Raw genomic sequence first — 16,077 nt, 5'->3', positions numbered from 1 at the left:
CAGCCACACCCGTTGCTGACAGGTGTATAAAATCGATCACACAGCCATGCAATCTCCATAGACAAACATTGACAGTAGAATGGCCTTATTGAAGAGCTCAGTGACTTTCAACGTGGCACTGTCATAGGATGCCACCTTTCCAGCAAGCCAGTTGGTCAAATTTCTGCCCTGTTAGAGCTGGCCCATTTAATTATAAGTGCTGTTATTGTGAAGTGGAAATGTCTAGGAGCAACAATGGCTCAGCCGCGAAGTGGTAGGCTACACAAGCTCACAGAACAGGACCACCGTGTGCTGAAGTGCGTAGCCGAGTGCTGTCCTCGGTTGCAACACTCACTACCGTGTTCCAAACTGCCTCTGGAAGCAACGTCAGCACAAGAACTGTTAGTCGGGAGCTTCATGAAATGGTTTCCATTGCTGAGCAGCCGCACACAAGCCTAAGATCACCTTTCGCAATGCCAAGCGTCAGCAGGAGTGGTGTAAAGCTTGCCGCCATTGGACTCTGGAGCAGTGGAAACGCGTTCTCTGGAGTGACGAATCACGCTTCACCATCTGGCAGTCTGATGGATGAATATGGGTTTGGCGGATGACAGGAGAACGCTACCTGCCCCAATGCATAGTGCCAACTGTAAAGTTTGGTGGAGGAGGAATAATGCTCTGGGGCTGTTTTTCATGGTTCGGGTCTAGACCCCTTAGTTCCAGTGAAGGAAAATCTTAACGCAACAGCATACAATGACATTATAGATTATTCTGTGCTTCCAATTTTGTGGCAACAGATTGGGGAAGGCCCTTTCCTGTTTCAACATGAGAATGCCCCCGTGCACAAAGCAAGGTCCATACAGAAATGGTTTGTCGAGATCGGTATGGAACAACTTAAGTAGCCTGCACAGAGCCCTGACCTCAACCCCATCGAACACTTTTGGGATGAATTGGAACACTGACTGCAAACCAGGCCTAATCGCCCAACATCAGTGCCCGACCTCACTAATGCTCTTGTGGCTGAATGGAAGCAAATCCCCGCAGCAATGTTCCAACATCTAGTGGAAAGCCTTCCCAGAAGAGTGGAGGCTGTTATAGCAGCAAAGGGGCGACCAACTCCATATTAATGCCCATGATTTTGGAATGAGATGGTCGACGAGCAGGTGTCCACATACTTGTGGTCATGTAGTGTGAAAAAAAATATAAACTTAACATGTAAAGTGTTGGTCCCATGTTTCATGAGGTGAAATAAAAGATGCCCAAAATGTTCCATACGCACAATAAGTTTATTTCTCTCAAATTTGGAGCACAAATTTGTTTACATCCCTGTTAGTGAGCATTTCTCCTTTGCCAAGATAATCCATCCACCTAACAGGTGTGGCATATCAAGAAGCGGATTAAACAGCATGATCATTACACAGGTGCACCTTGTGCTGGGGACAATAAAATGCCACTCTAAAATGTGCAGTTTTGTCATACAACACAATGCCACAGATGTCTAATGTTTTGAGGGAGTGTGCAATTGGCATGCTGACTGCAGGAATGTCCACCAGAGCTGTTGCCAGAGAACTGAATGTTAATTTCTCTACCATAAGCCGCCTCTAACATCGTTTTAGAGAATTTGGCAGTACGTCCAACCGGCCTCACAACCGGAGACCACATGTAAGCACGCCAGCCCAGGACCTCCACATCCGGCTTCTTCACCTGGAGGATCGTCTGAGACCGGCCACCTGGACAGCTGATGAAACTGTAGGTTTGCACAACCAAATAATTTTTGCACAAACCTTCAGAAACCGTCTCAGGGAAGCTCATCTGCGTGCTCGTCGTCCTCACCAGGGTCTTGACTTGACTGCAGTTTGGCGTCGTAACCGACTTAAGTGGGCAAATGCTCACCTTCAATGGCCACTGGCACGCTGGAGAAGTGTGTTCTTCACGGATGAGTCCCAGTTTCAACTGTACCGGGAAGATGGCAGACAGCATGTATGGCGTTGTGTGGGCGAGCGGTTTCCTGATGTCAACGTTATAAACAGAGTGCCCAATGATGGCGGTGCGGTTATGGTCTGGACAGGCATAAGCTATGGACAATGACCACAATTGCAATTCATCAATGGCAATTTGAATGCACATAGATAACGTGACGAGATCCTGAGGCCCATTGTCGTGCCATTTACCTCAGCATGATAATGCACGGCCCCATGTTGCAAGGATCTGTACACAATTCCTGGAAGATGAAAAAGCCCCAGTTCTTCCATGGCCTGCATACTCACCAGACATGTCACCCATTGAGCATGTTTGGGATGTTCTGGATCGACATATACGACAGCGTGTTCCAGTTTTCAGCCAATATCCAGCAACTTCGCACAGCCATTGAAGAGGAATGGGACAACATTCCACAGGCCACAATCAGGCTGATCAACTCTATGTGAAGGAGATGTGTCGCACTGCATGAGGCAAATGGTGGTCACACCAGATACTGACTGGTTTTATGATCTACGCCCCTACCTTTTTTTAAAAGCTATTTGTGACCAACAGATGCATATCTGTATTCTCAGTCATGTGAAAACCAGAGATTAGGGCCTAATTAATTTATTTCAATTGACTGATTTCCTTATCTGAACTGTAAATCAGTAAAATCTTTTAAATAGTTGCATGTTGCGTATATATTTTTGTTCAGTGTGTGTATATACATTTATATATATTTCCAGTAATATTATAGTAAATGTCTATGTAATGTAAAGTGCTACTAATAATCCTGAGGCAAGATGAATCAGGCTTATAGCTGCAAGCTTCGTATTAAAATAGAATATGTGGTATAAAGGTTATGTACGTAATGTAAAATGCTACTGATAATAATGTGCTGGGAATTAATCGGGTGAATAGCGGTGAGACTCACGTCAAAAGGCAGCACCTCCACAGAGGTGTTGAACAGCTTGTCCCCTGGGTGCTCAATGTTCCCGCTCCGGAAGAAATACCTAGAGAGAAAGAGAGAGAGAAAGAGATGACAACAAATGGGGGGGATGTCAATTTGATATTCAACACAAATTGATCCGCCATCATTATCATCATCAGTCAGCCAGCCAGCAAGTCACCAAGATCAAACTCTACATTTGCTTTCTATAAATGCATGTGCATCCAAGTACTTAACAGCAGCCTGAACCATCCGCAACCCCCAAAAGCTTCTCTGAGGCAACAAGGGTGACCACAGAGCCATAGCAATTAGAGGGGTCCAGAGTAGACAGACCATCTGCCCTGACAGTAATGGGAATAAATATTATTCATATGGGCCTAGTGGAGAGAGAGAGAGAGAGACAGTCTGGGACATGTGTGAAGTGTGTGTATGTGCACAGAATCCTGTGTGTGTGTGTGTGTGTGTGCGTGTGTTTATGCCCATGCATTCACATGTGTGGGTGTGTCCATGTATGTGTGTGTATTCAAGCATGCCATGTATGTGTGTATCCAAGCATGTGAGCACACACACACACACACCTCTCGATGCGGACAGGTGTGAAGAAACGGATGCGGATGAAGTCTCCAGCCACGGGGGTGAAGGCCCAGAAGAAGTCCTCTCCCAGGTAGGCCTTCTCCAGGGTGAAGTGCTGGTATGTCTTTAGGCTGGTGGTCACCTCCGCCAGCGGGTTGGCGTGGCCCTTGTGCAGAGTCTGCTTGCCAAAGTCCTTGTCCTGGAGCAAACCATTAGACCACAGGAGGGGGGTCAGAGAGGGGAGAGATGGAGGGAGTTGTTTCTACCACTAAGCACTCATATTGACTTTGAGGGTGCAGTTAGCTAAAGACACAGGGATGAATTCTAACTTGATATATCCGGGAGCTTGACTAAAAATGTTAAATCCCCTATGTATCAGTCCCTCCAGGATTTTGCAGGGATTATTTGTAATATTTTCGGGCAGAAATCCTTGATTTGCTGCGGCAATTCTGACATTTAGCATGGCAATATGCAATGATTTTGTCCCATTTGTTGCGAAGATGCGCTGACGAGGGGAAAAGTTAGTTTACGTGTGGCTTGATTGGACCATATTATACGGTAAATGTGCGTTTATTGGTTGAAATTGCGAGGCCTCTTGTTGTACTGCGGTGATGGGTCAGTTTGATGCTATAATATTGTGATGATTTGACTCTTTATTAGGAAATAGTGCAGTGATTGGTCAAATTTGCAAAACCTCGCATAATATGCAGGAAATTGTTGATCGCAGAATCCTCGAGGGACTGATTTATTCAGTTTACTTGATTTACTTGAAAATGAACGCCAGTCATGCTCTCTCATCTCTCCTCAAAGTGGCTTTGGGTTTGAGAGGAACTACATTATTGTTGGCAAAAATTATGCAATCTCACATGGAGTTTGTGCAACTTCATGATAACAGAGAATAGTATATTTCTAACACTGGATAATGTCACAACAAATCTATGAGAGATGACTTGTAACATTGTAAATTTTTTCAGCTTGCTTAAAGGCCTATGAGAATGTACTGTACTTCACATTCATACGATAATGATGATGGTGCATCAAATATATCAGACTCTTTATGAATTTGTCATAGTTCTAATTGTACATATCCCTATTTAAATAAACAACTGTTACTTTGAGATTATTTGTACATGAAATTTAGAGTATGCTAACTGGGGGACATTTAATTAAATTTGTTTTTGGTTAGAAAATGCTAATATTAACTGTAGGTGGCAGTGGCAAACCATCAGATGGATTGCAGTCTCTCTTTGTCCATAAGAAACCAACATGTAAATAAATGAAATAAAAGAGCAAGTTATTGGTCGCGTACAGCAAAATGCTTATGTGTCTTGCTCCAAAGATGCAGTAATACATAACAATACACAAAAATCCCCCAAATAGTCTGGAATATACACTAACGTTGAAAAGTTTTGGGTCACTTAGAAGAAAAAAAAAGTGAAGACCTTGTTAATGTTGTAAATGCCTATTGTAGCTGGAATCTGCTGATTTTTAATGGAATATCTACAGTGGGGGAAAAAAGTATTTAGACAGCCACCAATTGTGCAAGTTCTCCCACTTAAAAAGATGAGAGAGGCCTGTAATTTTCATCATAGGTACAGTGGGGGAAAAAAGTATTTAGTCAGCCACCAATTGTGCAAGTTCTCCCACTTAAAAAGATGAGAGAGGCCTGTAATTTTCATCATAGGTACACGTCAACTATGACAGACAAATTGAGATTTTTTTTCTCCAGAAAATCACATTGTAGGATTTTTTATGAATTTATTTGCAAATTATGGTGGAAAATAAGTATTTGGTCACCTACAAACAAGCAAGATTTCTGGCTCTCACAGACCTGTAACTTCTTCTTTAAGAGGCTCCTCTGTCCTCCACTCGTTACCTGTATTAATGGCACCTGTTTGAACTTGTTATCAGTATAAAAGACACCTGTCCACAACCTCAAACAGTCACACTCCAAACTCCACCATGGCCAAGACCAAAGAGCTGTCAAAGGACACCAGAAACAAAATTGTAGACCTGCACCAGGCTGGGAAGACTGAATCTGCAATAGGTAAGCAGCTTGGTTTGAAGAAATCAACTGTGGGAGCAATTATTAGGAAATGGAAGACATACAAGACCACTGATAATCTCCCTCGATCTGGGGCTCCACGCAAGATCTCACCCCGTGGGGTCAAAATGATCACAAGAACGGTGAGCAAAAATCCCAGAACCACACGGGGGGACCTAGTGAATGACCTGCAGAGAGCTGGGACCAAAGTAACAAAGCCTACCATCAGTAACACACTACGCCGCCAGGGACTCAAATCCTGCAGTGCCATACGTGTCCCCCTGCTTAAGCCAGTACATGTCCAGGCCCGTCTGAAGTTTGCTAGAGTGCATTTGGATGATCCAGAAGAGGATTGGGAGAATGTCATATGGTCAGATGAAACCAAAATAGAACTTTTTGGTAAAAACTCAAAATCTCACGATACATGGCCCCATTCATTCTTTCCTTTACACGGATCAGTCGTCCTGGTCCCTTTGCAGAAAAACAGCCCCAAAGCATGATGTTTCCACCCCCATGCTTCACAGTAGGTATGGTGTTCTTTGGATGCAACTCAGCATTCTTTGTCCTCCAAACACGACGAGTTGAGTTTTTACCAAAAAGTTATATTTTGGTTTCATCTGACCATATGACATTCTCCCAATCCTCTTCCGGATCATCCAAATGCACTTCAGACGGGCCTGGACATGTACTGGCTTAAGCAGGGGGACACGTATGGCACTGCAGGATTTGAGTCCCTGGCGGCGTAGTGTGTTACTGATGGTAGGCTTTGTTACTTTGGTCCCAGCTCTCTGCAGGTCATTCACTAGGTCCCCCCGTGTGGTTCTGGGATTTTTGCTCACCGTTCTTGTGATCATTTTGACCCCACGGGGTGAGATCTTGCGTGGAGCCCCAGATCGAGGGAGATTATCAGTGGTCTTCTATGTCTTCCATTTCCTAATAATTGCTCCCACAGTTGATTTCTTCAAACCAAGCTGCTTACCTATTGCAGATTCAGTCTTCCCAGCCTGGTGCAGGTCTACAATTTTGTTTCTGGTGTCCTTTGACAGCTCTTTGGTCTTGGCCATTGTGGAGTTTGGAGTGTGACTGTTTGAGGTTGTGGACAGATGTCTTTTATACTGATAACAAGTTCAAACAGGTGCCATTAATACAGGTAACGAGTGGAGGACAGAGGAGCCTCTTAAAGAAGAAGTTACAGGTCTGTGAGAGCCAGAAATCTTCCTTGTTTGTAGGTGACCAAATACTTATTTTCCACCATAATTTGCAAATAAATTCATAAAAAATCCTACGATGTGGTTTTCTGGATTTTATTCTCTCAATTTGTCTGTCATAGTTGACGTGTACCTATGATGAAAATTACAGGCCTCTCTCATCTTTTTAAGTGGGAGAACTTGCACAATTGGTGGCTGACTAAATACTTTTTTCCCCCACTGTATATATATATATATATATATATATATATATATATATATATATATATATACACACACACACAGTTTACACGCTCCACAGTTTCCTGTGTGTATCAAGAATGGTCCACCACCCAAAGGATATCCAGCCAACTTGACACAACTGTTGGAAGCATTGGAGTCAACATCCCTGTGGAACGCATTCGACACCTTGTAGAGTCCATGCGCCGACGAATTAAGGCTAGAGTGTTTTCTTCATGTTTTGTGCACTCAGTGTATATACACTTCATGACCAAAAGTATGTGGAAACCTGCTCGTCGATTATCTCATTCCAAAATCAACCCAAAAATACTTTCTGGTTTTCCTGCTTTGATTTTGTTTTAATCATTACATTAATTTGTGGTGGAGGCATATAGCTGGATTTACACAACAAATGTCTTGCCATTAGTCTACTTTAGAGGTTTGAAAACATCTAACAAACTTTTATTGAAAGTGCAATGTCCCTTTAAGTCAATGTGGATAAGGCACACAAGTACACTCCATGATCAAAAGTATGTGAACACCTGCTTGTCATCTCATTCCAAAATCATGCGCATTAATATAGAGTTGGTCCCCCCGCTGCTGCTATAACAGCCTCCACTCTTCTGGGCTTTCCACTAGATGTTGGAAACTTGCTGCGGGGACTTGCTTCCATTCAGCCACAAGAGCATTAGGGTACTGATGTTGGGCGATTAGGCCTGGCTCGCAGTCTGCGTTCCAATTCATTGCAAAGGTGTTCAATGGGGTTAAGATCAGGGCTCTGTGCAGGCCAGTCAAGTTCTTCCACACCGATCTCGACAAACCATTTCTGTATGGACCTCGCTTTGTGCACGGGTCATTGTCATGCTGAAACAGGAAAGGGCCTTCCCCAAAACTGTTGCCACAAAGTTGGAAGCACAGAATTGTCTAGAATGTCATTGTATGCTGTAGTGTTAAGATTTCCCTTCACTGGAACTAAGGGGCCTAGCCCGAACCATGAAAAACAGCCCCAGACCATTATTTATCCACCACCAAACTTTACAGTTGGCACTATGCATTGGGGCAAGTAGAGTTCTCCTGGCATCCGCCAAACCCAGATGGTGAAGCATGATTCAACACTCCAGAGAACACGTTTCCACTGCTCCAAAGTCCAATGGCGGCGATCTTCACACCACTCCAGCCGACACTTGGCATTGCTCATGGTGATCTTAGGCTTGTGTGCAGCTGCGCGGCCATGGAAACCCATTTCATGAAGCTCCCGACAAAGTTATCGTGCTGACGTTGCTTCCAGAGGTAGTTTGGAACTCGGTAGTGAGTGTTGCAACCAAGGACAGACAAATTCACTAATTTGAAGTGGTTTCCACATACTTTTGTATATGAAGTGTATGTATATAATGGTGTGTATAGAAAGTATGGACAGCATATGAATAGAAAAGGTGTGTACAACAGTAGTTATATAGAATGAGCCTTGACTAGAATACAGTATATACGTATGAAGTGGGCAAAACAGTCAACATTATTAAAGTGACCAGTGTTCAATGACTATGTAAATATGGCAGCAGTCTCTAAGGTGCAGGGTAGAGTACCAGCTAGTAACAGTGACTAAGGTTCAGGGTAGGGTACTGGGCTAGACCGGCTAGTGGTGACTACGAGATAGAAGCAGTTTTTCAGTCTCTCTGTTACAGCTTTGATACACCTGTACTGTCTCCACCTTCTAGATGGTAGCGGGGTGAACAGGCCATGGCTCCAGTGGCTGAGGTCCTTGATGATCTTCTTTGCCTTCCTGTGACACCTGGTGCTGTAGATGTCCTGGAGGGCAGGCAGTGTGCCCCCGGTGATGACCCCCTCTAGAGAGCTCTGCGGTTGCGGATGGTACAATTGCCGTACCGGGCGGTGATACAGCTCCGACAGGACACTCTCAATGGTGCATCTGTAGAAGTTTGTGGGGGTCTTGGGGGCCAAATTACTTCAGCCTCCTGAGGATGATAAGGCACTGTTGCGCCTTGTTCACCACACTGTCTGTGTGAAGGGACAATTTCAGGTTGTCAGTGATGTGCACACCGAGGAACTTGAAGCTTTTCACACTTTCCACTGCGTCCCCGTCAATGTTGATGGAGGCGTGCTCTCTCTGCTGTCTCCTGAAGTCCACGATCAGCTCCTTAGTTTTGTTGACGTTGAGAGAGAGGTTATTTTCCTAGCAACACTCTGCCAGGGCCCTCACCTTGTCCCTGTACCCTGTCTCATCGTTGTTGATAAACAGGCTGTGTGTCGTCAGTAGTCATTGGTGAACAGGGAGTACAGGAGGGGGCTTTGAACGCACCCTTGTGGGGCCCCCGTGTTGAGGAACAGCGTGGAGGAGGTGTTGTTGGCTACCTTCACCACCTGGGATCGGCCCGTCAGGAAATCCAGGATCCAGTTCCACAGTGCGGAGTTCAGACCCAAGGCCCCGAGCTTAGTGATAAGCTTGGAGGGCATTATGGTGTTGAAGGCTGAAATGTAGTCGAACAGCATTCTTACATAGGTATTCTGCTTGTCCAGATGGGATAGGGCAGTATGCAGTGCAATGACGATTGCGTCATCCGTGGATCTGTTGGGGCGGTATGCAAATTGTAATGGGGCTAGGGTGTCATGTAAGGTGGAGGTGATATGATCTTTAACTAGCCTCTCAAAGCACTTCATGATGACAGAAGTGAGTGCTACGGGGCGATAGTCATTTAGTCCAGTTACCTTCGCTTTCTTCGGCACAGGAAAAATGGTGGACATCTTGAAGCAAGTGGGGACAACGGGACTGGGATAGGGAGAGATTGAATATGTCCGTAAACACTCCAGCCAGCTGGTCCCATATGCTTAGGACTCGGCTTGGGATGCCGTCTGGGCCAGCTGCCTTGCGACGGTTAACACGCTTAAATGTCTTACTCACGTCGGCCACGGAGAATGAGAGCTCACAGCCCTCACGTCAGCGGCTCTGTGTTGTCCCTGTACTGCTGTTTTACCTCTTTGATTGCCTTACGGTGTTAATAGCTGGTCTGTTTGTTCCCAGTCACCTTGCCATGGTTAAATGCGCTGGTTCGCTCTTTCAGTTTTGCATGAATGCTGCCATATATCCACGGTTATTGGTTTAGATAAGTTCTAATCGTCACAGTGGGAACAACACCCTCTATGCACTTCCTGATGAACTCAGTCACCATGTCAGTGTATACATCAATACTATTCTCAGAGGCAACCCTTAACATTTCCCAGTTTGCGTGATCAAAACAATCTTGAAGCATAGATTTCGATTGGTCAGACCAATGATGAACAGTGCTTACCACGGTTACTTTCGGTTTAAATTTCTTCCTATAGGATGGGGAGGAGCAAAATGTAGATGTGATCTGATTTGCCAAAGGGAGGGCGGGGAGGGCCTAGTAGCCATCCCGAAAGGGGGAGTAGCAATGGTCACGAGTGCTCGATGCGGCAGTAGCACAGGAGATGTGTTGATAGAAATTCTGTAGCATTTTACTCAGATTTCCTTTATTAAAGTCCCCAGCTACAATAAATGCGGCCTCAGAATATGTGATTTCCAGTGAAGTTTCTTGAGAGCCATCGCGGTGTCGGCTTGGGGGAGAATATACACGGCATTGACAATGACCGAAGAAAGATATCTCGGGAGGTAATGCGGTCGGCATTTGATGGTGAGTTATTCCAGATTGTGGAACTCAAGTCCTTTTGTTTTCCAAATCACACCATGAGTAGTTAATCATGAAACATACACCTGCACCTTTCTTTTTCCCAGAGAGTTCTTTCTTCCTGTCCACGAGATGGACAGAGAACCCCGCTGGCTTAATATGTAATTAATTTTGGTGATCTATCCTTTTAAAATAGGACTGTAGAAAATCCTGCCTAAAAGTAGTTCTCCAAGACGGTTGGCCGCCCACCCCTGATCTATGTTTCCCAAATACTGGGTGTTTGAATATGTTCACGTGACAAATTACCCCACATAAATAAAAAAAATCTAATGAATATCAATCTTCAGGTGGTTGAGGCTGATTTGCAAAATCTTTTGCATTTATGTCTACCGTTTCTGCCTTGCAGCTTGTGCACAATACTAAAATGACTAAACTGGACTAAACTCAGATTTCAAATAGCCTAATTACACTAGCAAAATTGGTAAGAAGTCAAATAAAAGAAGTATGGGGAATAACAGTAGTGTTCTTGCTGAGATAAGCACACTAATTATTCTATATTTTAGCCCATTGTAGGGGATTGGAATTGTGAAAGACAAAATAAATTAAACCGATAATAAAATCTCCTGAAGACAAGATGACATAGCCTAAATCTGCCCCTACACCCAACCCAAATTATCTTTCAATGTATTGTCCTCCCACTAGAATCAGTTACACATTTGGGTTCACAATCTGTTTGGGAAAAATAATGTTCATAATACAGTTATCAGGTCACCCTACCAAAATTAATGCTGAATGCTGCCTTTTCATTGTTACAGCCTAATGAACCTAATGCTAGATCGCCAATGACCAAATGAGGTGAATAATGTATAGCCTATGGATCTGGGCTAATGCAAGTGGTGGATTAAATCACTAGTAGTAGGCTATATTATCACATGCAGTCATAAGGAAGCATTATGCGACAGGGAAAGGAGTGACAGCAAATTCATTTGTTGACAATAATGTGTACAAAACAGTGCTACAAGTTGCCGTGCTGCTCTTTTGACAATTGAGTTGATCAACTTTGATCAGCGCAAAGAACGATTCGTGAGGGTCGTTTCATTACAAACGCTCATCCAATCGCCTTGGTCCCGTGCCCTTACTAAACCAATCACACGCTTCAATCTGCTGTGGTTCACAGTGCGATGGCAGGAACATTATGGATCTCCCTGGTTAAGCTGCCTCAGTTACAATGCTCGCGATGTAGAATAGCAGGCACATATGCTCCGATTTCAAAACGATTTGGAGGCACAGTTGAAAAGTTAACGCATTGAATATACACTGGATTAATTAGAAAATAAAAGCGCTACATTTTTCAGCGCGTGAAAAATAAGAGGTGTGGCATGTGAGCGTGTGAAGTGCTTCAAATGCGTGTCTCACACTCATTGCTTGAGAGTTGGCAGCACTGATAAAATACTATTAATTTCGGTGGTGGAGTCCTGCTTGGTGGAGAATCTCTAAATTGAGAATGTGCTGGCGGATTGATAGTGAATTGATTGGGTTAGATTGCAGTAGCAATCTTCAGGCTGATATCCATTGCTCTTAACAATCATTTACATTTTAGTCATTTAGCAGACGCTCTTATCCAGAGTGATTTACAGTTAGTGTGTGCATACATTTTTCATACAATCAGAGACATTAAACACAGTATTCTTTACTTTGTAGTAAAAAATCTGGAATCTGTGTGGTGACTTGAAATGTATATCAGTACTGCAGTGCTCAGAGACTTGAAAGCTAATATTTAAACATATACAGACTGTAGCAGATAAGCTGACACATGCACAGTGAGAGGATGCTTGAGTATACAAAATGTCTTGATTGGATAGCACGTCAGTGTTATACTGAAACACACAATGCTTGCAACGTACACTTGGGTGAACGTGCGCACACAACCTGCCCACCCACCCACGTCTCCATACCTTGAGTTTCTGGATCTTGCCGGCCAGGGAGGAGTGGGTGCCCACATGCTGGAAGAGTGAGGGCTTGAAGCGAATCCTCAGGTTGGCCTTCTGTCTGTCGCAGTGTTTCTGTGTTTGTGACAGACGGGAGAGTTGAGAAAGAAAGAGTAGGAGGGAAAGAGAGTATGAGTGTGTGGGAGTGCCACCATTTTCTGAGACTGAGACCATTTTGGCAAGAGCAATTGAAAGGCATAGTATTTATACACTACATGGCCAAAAGTATGTGTATACCCCTTCAAATGAGTGGATTCAGCTTTTTCAGCCACACCCGTTGCTAACAGTTGTATAAAATCGAGCACACAGCCATGCTATCTCCATAGAGAAACATTAGCAGTAGAATGGCCTTAATGAAGAGCTCAGTGACTTTCAACGTGGCACCGTCATAGGATGCCATCTTTTGAACAAGTCAGTACGTCAAATTTCTGCCCTGCTAGAGCTTCCCCGGTCAACTGTAAGTGCTGTTATTGTGAAGTGGAAACGTCTAGGAGCAACAACGGCTCAGCCGCGAAGTTGTAGGCCACACAAGCTCACAGAACGAGACCGCTGAAGTGCGTAGCGCGTAAAAATTGTCTGTCCTCGGTTGCAACACTCACTACCGAGTTCCAAACTGCCTCTGGAAGCAACGTCAGCACAATAACTGTTCGTTGGGAGCGTCATGAAATGGGTTTCCATGGCCGAGCAGCTGCACACAAGCCTAAGATCACCATGCGCAATGCCAAGTGTCGGCTCGAGTAGTGTAAAGCTTGCCACCATTGAACTCTGGAGCAGTGGAAACGCGTTCTCTGGAGTGAAGAATCACGCTTCACCATCTGGCAGTCGATGGACGAATCTGGGTTTGGCGGATGCCAGGAGAACGCTACCTGCCCCAATGCATAGTGCCAACTGTAAAGTTTGGTGGAGGAGGAATAATGGTCTGGGGCAATTTTTCATGGTTCTGGCTAGGCCCCTTACTTCCAGTGAAGGGAAATCTTAACACTACAGCATACAATGACATTCTAGATGATTCTGTGCTTCCAACTTTGTTGCAACAGTTTGGGGAAGGCCCTTTCCTGTTTCAGCATGACAATGCCCCCGTGCACAAAGTGAGGTCCATTCAGAAATGGTTTGTCGAGATCGGTGTGGAAGAACTTGACTGGCCTGCACAAAGCCCTGACCTCAACCCCATCGAACATCTTTGGGATTAATTGGAATGCCGACTGCGAGCCAGGCCTAATCGCCCAACATCAGTGCCCGACCTCACTAATGCTCTTGTGGCTGAATGGAAGCAAGTCCCCACAGCAAGTTTCCAACATCTAGTGGAAAGCCTTCCCAGAAGAGTGGAGGCTGTTATAGCAGCAGGGGAGACCATCTCCATATGAATGCCCATAATTTTGGAATGAGATGTTCGACATCCACATACTTTGGGCCATGTAGTGTATGTACAGGTAACTGCCAAAATAAAGGAAACACCAACATAAAGTGTCTTAATAGGAAGTTGGGCAACCACGAGCCACCAGAACAGCTTCAATGCACCTTGGCACAGATTCTATAAGTGTTTGGAACTCTGTTGGAGGGATGCGAACACCATTCTTCCATGAGAAATTCTATAATTTGGTGTTTTGTTGATGGTGGTGGAAAACGCTGTGTCAGGCACTCCTCAGAATCCCCCATAAGTGTTCAATTGGGTTGAGATCTGGTGAAACACACACACCCTTAAATCCCCTATGCTCCTTTGAGAACCCTCTTTTAAATTCACTGAGATAACTTATTTTAGCCATGGTAGCCATAATATTGGCGAAATGGGCATTTTTATACATGACCGTAACCATGATGGGATGTTAATTGCTTAATTAACTCAGGGACCCCATCTGTGTGGAAGCACCTATTTTCAATATACTCTGGTTGCGTTTACACAGGCTGCCCAATTCTGATATTGTTTTCACTAATTTGTCTTTTGACCAATCAGATCAGCTCTGAAAAAGATCTGATGTGAAAAGATCTGATGTGATTGGTCAAAAGACCAATTAGTGGAAAAAATATCAGAATTGGGCTGCCTGTGTCAATGCAGCCTTTGTATCCCTCATTTACTCAAGTGTTTCCTTTATTTTTGCAGTAACCTGTAGCTCCCTGCTTGGATAATGTGTAATACATCCTTCTTTCCTCCTTCCCTTGAAGTAATCACTGATCTAACATGACTGCGTCCAAAGGAAAACTTGTTTTAGGACAGTGGTTACCACACGGAATTAATTAAAGGTGTACTTAGAACTGGGCCTAGGTTTACCATGGGGGTGGGGTGAACTTACCGCGTCCTTCTCTGGGTTGCACACCTTGACCCACATTATGTGGTCCAGCAGCCAGTCAATGGGCTTGTCCTTGTAGAACATTAGCATAAACTCCACAATCAGCGACAGGTCCAGGGACTTGAACATTTTACCTGAGGAGAGAGGATATACAACTCAATTACAACGCATGACATCATCAAATAGCGCCAAAGGTTGTTCAGGTAGTACCTTGTCTGTTTCAAAATGTTTCATCATATCTTGAGCCTATGGAACACTACTTGGGTTCCCAATTCCAAAATGTTCCTTAGCTACTATCCCCTGGCCCTTTGTGAAGATGTGAAGGGATTGGACAGGTTTTAGAAACATGGTTGTAACTACCTTGCCCTCTGATAGGCTAAGTGGAAAATGATATCCTTTCAGAGTTATTAGAACTGCTTAGGGGGTTGATTTGAAATTGGGTAAAAGGGAAGTAGAAAGTAGAGTGTAGCAAGATACAACGACCTAGAACGGAGGCTAAACTTAGCCGGTGCGACTGAAATTAAATCTGAATGACATAGAATTGCACACGGACCCTTGAGCGCTGAATAACATGTAATATAATGTAATTGTCAGATTAATACTGATTAATACATTGGAGTCAATTTCACAAAGTGGGTTACAAGAACAAATATTTTTGGGTCAAAACAAGGCCGCTTGCGGTCTGGAATGAGATTATTTTACAGCCGTTTAATTGTAATGCTTTGAAGCACTTTCCACCACAATGTTTTAACAGCTAGTCATCACAAAGACAGAAGATTTTAATTTAACCAATTACAAGAACATAAATATCTTATTTTTCCTGGTGTGTAAGAACATGATGTATGTATGATCTTGTAAAATACAAACTCAGCCACCCATGCATGCACATAATGAAGTAAAAACGTGACAATGGGAACCTCTGTTCAGACTGAACACAGATCTCTCAACTCAGACCCATCTCCTTCATCTCTCTCTTCCTTGCCTATTACAACACAACAGAAGAGTACTCCCTCTCCCCCAAATTCTTCTTCATACCTTCTCACCTCTCTCCGTTCATTAAAACACTTTTCTCATCTCGCTCCTCTCCCCCACCCATCTCTCTCGTTACACCATCTACAGAGGTAAACACTCTTTCCTTGGCTGAGCTGTAGCATTCATCGTTATTCATCCTCCATCCTCCCCTCCAACATGAAAAAGTATGAAAATGTATACAC

At 44.1% G+C, this 16,077-nt stretch overlaps 1 protein-coding gene across 2 annotated transcripts in view; it reads right to left on the bottom strand.

The window, feature by feature from the left end:
• The window catches only part of mgat4b (alpha-1,3-mannosyl-glycoprotein 4-beta-N-acetylglucosaminyltransferase B), a 230,308-nt gene that overhangs the window by 12,034 nt on the left and 202,197 nt on the right, over positions 1 to 16,077 (bottom strand). For both annotated transcript variants that reach the window (XM_041840998.2, XM_041841007.2), the window contains 4 exons: positions 14,867 to 14,997; positions 12,546 to 12,653; positions 3,463 to 3,656; positions 2,870 to 2,948 (listed from right to left, as the gene is read on the bottom strand). In XM_041840998.2, coding sequence (XP_041696932.1) covers positions 2,870 to 2,948; positions 3,463 to 3,656; positions 12,546 to 12,653; positions 14,867 to 14,997 — 512 coding nt within the window. The remainder of the gene's footprint in view (positions 1 to 2,869; positions 2,949 to 3,462; positions 3,657 to 12,545; positions 12,654 to 14,866; positions 14,998 to 16,077) is intronic.

Source organism: Coregonus clupeaformis, chromosome 2, assembly GCF_020615455.1.
Source record: "Coregonus clupeaformis isolate EN_2021a chromosome 2, ASM2061545v1, whole genome shotgun sequence".
Classification (NCBI taxonomy): domain Eukaryota; kingdom Metazoa; phylum Chordata; class Actinopteri; order Salmoniformes; family Salmonidae; genus Coregonus; species Coregonus clupeaformis.
This window is presented reverse-complemented; position numbering and strand designations above follow the sequence as displayed.